General features: G+C 37.5%; 2 protein-coding genes across 2 annotated transcripts in view; both read left to right on the forward strand.

Annotated features, from left to right (window-relative positions):
• Positions 1 to 6,765, forward strand: part of LOC108628665 (UDP-glucuronosyltransferase 1-6-like) — a 22,446-nt gene that overhangs the window by 2,406 nt on the left and 13,275 nt on the right. The gene's annotated exons all lie outside the window — the stretch shown is intronic.
• On the forward strand, positions 2,507 to 5,962 carry LOC108628681 (UDP-glucuronosyltransferase 2B31). Its single transcript, XM_018030765.2, has 5 exons — positions 2,507 to 2,908; positions 4,010 to 4,429; positions 4,523 to 4,754; positions 4,956 to 5,181; positions 5,622 to 5,962. The coding sequence occupies exons 1-5, from the start codon at positions 2,507 to 2,509 to the stop codon at positions 5,899 to 5,901; spliced, it is 1,560 nt and encodes a 519-aa protein (XP_017886254.1). The 3' UTR covers positions 5,902 to 5,962.

The following is a 6,765-nucleotide window of genomic DNA, read 5'->3' on the forward strand; positions in this document are numbered from 1 at the left end:
GTTTTAAATTGATATTATAAATAGCATCTTTGCACAAAAATCCTCGGCCTACTAATAACACCATTAAAACGAAGATGTGAATGTGTCATGGGCGACAGGGTGTTACAAATAGCTAAAGAAATTGCATATTGACAATTTCAGGATCGCGATGAAGAAAGTTTCGGAGAAGTTCCTGGACCGACCGCTCTCCGCAGCCGATACGGCGGTTTACTGGGTCGAGTACATCATCAGACACGGCCCGAACGCGCTCAGGTCACCCGCGAAAGATTTAGCGTGGTGGCAATTGCAAATGCTCGACGTCTACGCGTTTCTTCTAGTCATCGTGATCGCTGCGCTATATCTTTTCGCGACCCTCGTGCAATTTATGTTCCATCTAACCAGTTCGAGTTCCAAAACACCGCAGAAAAAGAAGATTAATTAAGCGCGAATAGACTATCCTTTTTATTCGGATTTGTTAGTTTCCACTAGTGTACTTTAAATACGTTTTTGATAATCGGCTAATTTGACAGTCAATTGGAGAACCTCTTCATGAAATTGTAATTAGAATATTGATTTTTGTTATATTGTGAAACACTTTTATTGTACGTGTATTTGGCAACGAAATAGCAATGTTACTCCGTTCCCGACTTCAAAACTTAGCAAAACATCCTGCATTCTTCGAATCGTAATTTATTTAAAAAAATAGTTCCCTCCGCGTTCAAATGCTGGGATTCCATCGTTTGGCTTTGACATACGTCACGTCAAACGAAGGATATTTTATTGTTTGCATTTCAGTATTTCAATCCCGCGGAAAAGCGAGCATGAAAAATCAACGTGAATGTAATAAGAACTTCAAAAGAATTCATCTCCCATCGAAGTTTTCAACACTTACAATTACGTTCATCACTTAGAACGCGGATGATTTACGCACGAACGTTATCAAGTAGACTTTATTAAAAGCTTTCTTTATTTTTCCCTACCAAAATTGAAAATTTTTCAACTTAATGTACAGAGGTGCTTTGATAAAAGAGTGAAAGTGGTGTCAACATTAAAGACTATGTGTATGTTTTTAAATAAACTTATCAAGAAAATTAAAATCGTGAAATTAATACTAGTTTAATAAATATTTAAAAAATATCGAAATCGCGTCAGGAAACATTCGTAACTTTGAAGGTTTATCATCTAATATCATCTTATCGTGCCACTATCGGAGTCTACCCCGTTCGTACACTCTTTCTTTCATCAAGGATAATGGTACATCAAGTGAAGACTAGATGTTTCGTTATTTACTGATTTGTTTTTCGTAATTCATAAAATTGATCTTATAAAGATAAATAAAACACTTATAGTGACATACAAAAATCTTCAATAAGGTACAAAGTATTTCACAATAAGTTGGAAACGTTTGAAAATTGAATAATTTTCTTAATAACACTTAACGACTTAATTTTTCTTTAGATGTCAGAAAGATTAGTTTATTACACAGTAGTTAACTACATATACGTATATAATTTACAATATAGTAAACTGATCTTTAACAACTAAAAAGAAATTATTTCGTTAAGTGGCATATTGATAAAGTTATTCAATTTGGAAATGTGTTCGAATATTTATGGATAATACTGTATCTATAAATCGAAGAATGATATAATACAGATTTAAATATTCTGACTAATAACATTTATATTTTTTTAAACCAGTGATTCTTACATTGTTCAGAATCACGGAACATTTACAATTTTACAAATTTTTTGCGGAGCGCAGTAGTGAAATAAAAAAAAAAAAGTGTTCCGCGGAACACATGTTAAAAACCACTGCTCTGAATAAACACTACTGTTCACGAATTTAATCTTCAGTGGTCAACACTTGACTGTTGTTCCTTTATCTCACTGAACACGACGTGATAATTCAAGCGCTATACTTGCAGTTGCACAACGGACAGTTATGTGTTGCTAGCTGTGACTTGAAGATCATCAGTAGCAACAAGTGTTTAAACTTCGTTTTTAATCTATTTTCTTAATAAACTTCAGTAAATATTTAATCAATCTTCAAAGACTCTAGTAAATGATCCGATTTCTGTTCTTGTAACAATTTATACTCACTGGCTCATCCTTTTATACGCAATCTTAAATGCAGAGTATAGAAAAACTGCGTTTGATGAGTAAAGATTAATATTAAGTGTTGGAGTAAGTACACATTATTGCTCCTGAAGGATACAAGAAATCTTAATTTACGGTTCATTATTTAGATCACAGAAGTTTCATTTCGCATAAAAAGTCACAGTCTAGTTATCAACATTGATGACCTACAAGAAGTAGTTGCAATTCTATTTGTAAGAACAGTAATAGTGACCAAGGGATCTTTTCCACGGAGACAATGTATTAAACTCATTTCCTGTGACTCGTGAATAATTTATTACGATTGAAACCGTGAATTTAGTGCATTTAAAGTGGCGACGTTTTACCAAGCAATTGCAAATTAGTAATAATTTAATAGATTTCTCAACTGAATTAAAAGAGGATTAAAGATGAAGTTGGTGTCCATACTATTTGTTTGCGCGGTATTCGCGACGAGTGACGGATACCGTATCCTAGGCATGTTTCCATACAACGGGAAAAGTCATTTTATAATGTTCGAGCATCTGATGAAGGCCCTTGCGAGGAAGGGCCACCAGGTCGACGTGATCAGCACGTTCCCGTTGAAGAAACCGTATCCGAATTACAACGACCTGATTGTGTTACCCACTGCGAGGGATTTCATGAACAATATGACTTACGACGAGATGCACAACATGATCAGAGCGTCGTCGGCCTTCGCTGTGGCTACCATGACAGGAAACGACATTTGCGAAAACTTGAAATATCCAAAGTTTCAAGAATTGATACGCAACCCGCCGAAAGACCCACCTTATGACGTCGTCATTATGGAGGTACGCTGTTACGATTTTGTTTTTGTATACTATATGGTTGTATCATTTAACATCATTAGCATTGTATATAATTAATGATAAACAAATTTATTATACATTGAATTGCGAATAACTCGATAGAACAAATTTGTCTATTCACGTTTGTTTGTTACATGTAACGTGACGATGTTCGTAACGGGTATCGAAGTTAATATCACTGTTTCTCCCTATTTCGTAATTAATAACATCATTCTGTCGTTACATAAGTCACAGTCCTTTATTAATAGCAGCTTCTAAGCAGCGTGTTTGTTTAAATTATCGAAAATTCTCAAAAATGCATTAGCGTACTGTGAAAATTACATCTGATGACATTGCTTGTTTAGACTTGATTAATTTTTAAAAGTTAGGCGAATTTAAGCGATCGGAATCGGCTCCAACCGCAAATCCTGTTATTGCGTTATCAAATGTCGATATCAAAATGACCCGTTGACCCACCGCCCCTTTCTTCGTTCAACTTCGTTTCCAAAGGCAATATACTCCGTCCACACCCTCTTTAGCCATTTCATTAGCCGCCAGTATAATACTCGAGACGTTAAATTTACGTGGCTACAGTTTATTATCCTCGACACCCTCGCGGCGTTTGTTGCCCCGTCATACAAGAATATTCGCCGAACAAACCAATTTTTATCACCGGAATGAATTTCTATTTAGAAACTTTGTTAGTTTCCCAAATCCATTGGCAATTACAATTATCTTATAATAAATGTCCCAATTTTTGCTCATTAGCTATTGTTGTATGTCATTTTACACGAAATTTTAAAAAATTCTGAGCGGATCAGAACTTGAGACATTTACTTATATTCTTATAATACGAGACTGATTACGATAAATAGAAAGATCATCATTACGTTTAATACGACTGGGTTGAAAAATAAATTGAGATAACTGATAACCCTATGCCTGACATGCATATTATATAACTATGATTTCAAATTCAAGGACGAATTATCATCACGTTTCAAAGCATCACGTTGACATCAAATGAGAATGAAGTGCTGGATCTGAATGAGAGTGCTGGATTTTTATATCCTAAACAATTCCATAAATTGATGATCGTTTCAGGTGTTCGGTGCCCACTGTTACGCCATACTAGGTGACATCCTGAAGGTACCATTAATAGGAGCCAGCTCGTCCAAGCTGTACCCCTGGCACCACGATTACATCGGGAATCCTCCAAATTACGCGTACCAGCCGAATAATTTGATTTCTTATCCAAACAACATGAACTTCTGGCAGAGGACTTACAACTTCCTAAGTGCGGTTCAAAGCCAGTATCAGTTCAACAGCGCTTCGAGCCTGCAGACGGACATGCTCAGGAAGTACGTCAGTCCGGACGCGCCGGACATCAGGGAACTCGAAAAGAAATTCTCAATGATCTTGGTCAACTCGCATATATCGATGAACGGAATCAGAGATATGACGCCGGCGTACATCGAAGTCGGCGGGTTGCACGTCCAAGAGGAAGGAGTGGAGATCTCGCCCGTAATTGTCATTCCATTTTGAAATGTGTACACTTAATATCATCCACGATTGTACATGCATATCATTGTTTAAATTGATGACGATCTTCTTCAGAGTTTGGAGAAATGGATGAACGAGAGCACGCAGGGATTTGTATACTTCACGTTCGGCTCGATGGTGAAGATCGAGTCGATGCCACGCCATTATCTAGAAATCTTCTATAAATCTCTAGCAAACATAGCACCGATTCGAGTGTTACTGAAAATCGCAAAGCCGGACGAGCTGCCACCCGGCTTGTCGAGTAACGTTCACGTCCTCACGTGGCTCCCGCAGGTTAAAGTCCTCAGTAAGTAATTAAATAACGTAAAAAAATAACAAACGATCATAGTCAAGTGCGAACATTGAATAAGAATTATTTTTCCATAAATCATTTGAAGTGGTTCGTTTTTCAAGAATTTGTATCTCGGGAATATTTGAAGGAAACTGTGGTATAGCAACATAGATCCATGAGGTATGGTGTTGAATGACAAGATATTTGTTGTCGCAGAACACCCGAACCTAAAGGCATTCATCACCCACGGAGGTCTTATGGGCACCCAAGAAGCGATCCACTATGGCGTCCCCCTGCTCGGTATACCGTTGTTTGCTGATCAATTTACCAACATCGAGACCTACGTGCGTCTTAACATCGCGATACAATTAGATCTGGACACCCTGACCGTCGAGAAAATGGATGAGGCTTTGAATGCCATCGTGCATGACCCAAAATACCGGTAAATTGCCATTCCTTTAAACTTTGCGCCAGATAGACCTATTATTATAATTATAGATCATAGATCTATAAAATGACTGTATCTATCCAATTAAAATGTTTCCCACCAGTAGTCGAACTCCCTGTACAGAAAATAAATTTCTATTTCTATCTGATAAGTAGACTGCGGATTTTAAGCATTCATGAGGACATTGAGTGTGAAAAAATATGAAAACTGCATGTTATCTATGCAAATATACAGAATATCAAATGCAAAAAACATGTTAAACGTTTAAAGAAATTTCTTTAAACGTTTAACATGTTTTAAATTGATATTATAAATAGCATCTTTGCACAAAAATCCTCAGCCTACTAATAACACCATTAAAACGAAGATGTGAATGTGTCATGGGCGACAGGGTGTTACAAATAGCTAAAGAAATTGCATATTGACAATTTCAGGATCGCGATGAAGAAAGTTTCGGAGAAGTTCCTGGACCGACCGCTCTCCGCAGCCGATACGGCGGTTTACTGGGTCGAGTACATCATCAGACACGGCCCGAACGCGCTCAGGTCACCCGCGAAAGATTTAGCGTGGTGGCAATTGCAAATGCTCGACGTCTACGCGTTTCTTCTAGTCATCGTGATCGCTGCGCTGTATCTTTTCGCGACCCTCGTGCAATTTATGTTCCATCTAACCAGTTCGAGTTCCAAAACATCGCAGAAAAAGAAGATTAATTAAGCGCGAATAGACTATCTGACTTTTTATTTTTTTACTGCGAATTGAACCAGTGCTTGTTTGATATCTTTTGAATTTTTTTCCCTTCAAAAAATTTTGTAGTGACAAGGACAAGTGATAGTCGGACGGTGCTAAGTCCGGGGAATATGGTGAATGCGAGAGAACTTCCCAGTCTAGTTCTGCAACTTTTTGACGAGTCCCCAAAGCAAAATGTGGCCTGGCATTATCATGATGCAGTATGATATTCTTCCTATTGAACATCGCCGGTCTCTTTTCTTGGAAAAGCTGTCTTTAAATTTTCCAGTTGCTGACAACACTTCTTCGACTTCAGCTTTTTATTGGAGTTTAAAAGCTCATAATGTAGTGCTTACGTGTCGAAACTTGTGAAAGAAACGGACAGAACTTTCCGGTAGACCTGATATTAATAATTTAGCTTATTAGATTTTGATCTTGTATCATAAATCACGATCACCAGGTTCACTAATGTACACTTCTGTAACAAACCGTTCAATTGCTATCGGCAGTTTAATCAAATCGACTCTAAATTGCGGCTTAGGACAAGCCTGTGCGTCTAGAACAATTACTGGCCTAATCGAGTGAATAGTTTCGCTTGTGAGAGGTTACAAAACGCATTTAGCAAACGAAACAACCAGGAAACCGCCCGTAGGACATCCGTGAGCTAGTTATCACGATAAATTTCCGCGTGCCAAGCCACAAATCCCGTTACAATTGACGTTCTCTCTGTGCCCTCTGCCCCGGACTAATTTTCCCTCCAAACAATTAATAGGCAAATGGATTAAGTCATTGCAATTCATTTATTATTCTATTCAAACAGATTTATTTTCAAAAATCGAAATACTTATATTC

This window comes from Ceratina calcarata, unplaced genomic scaffold, assembly GCF_001652005.2.
Source record: "Ceratina calcarata isolate Rehan_Ccalc_2016 unplaced genomic scaffold, ASM165200v1 scaffold537.2, whole genome shotgun sequence".
Taxonomy (NCBI): Eukaryota; Metazoa; Arthropoda; class Insecta; order Hymenoptera; family Apidae; genus Ceratina; species Ceratina calcarata.

What these genes read in the sequence shown, in the direction of transcription:
- LOC108628681 (XM_018030765.2), top strand. Translation starts at nt 2,507, where the DNA reads ATGAAGTTGGTGTCCATACTATTTGTTTGCGCGGTATTCGCGACGAGT. An exon ending in ATGACGTCGTCATTATGGAG is followed by an intron (nt 2,909 to 4,009) that starts GTACGCTGTTAC and finishes TGATCGTTTCAG; the next exon opens with GTGTTCGGTGCCCACTGTTA. An exon ending in GTGCATGACCCAAAATACCG is followed by an intron (nt 5,182 to 5,621) that starts GTAAATTGCCAT and finishes TGACAATTTCAG; the next exon opens with GATCGCGATGAAGAAAGTTT.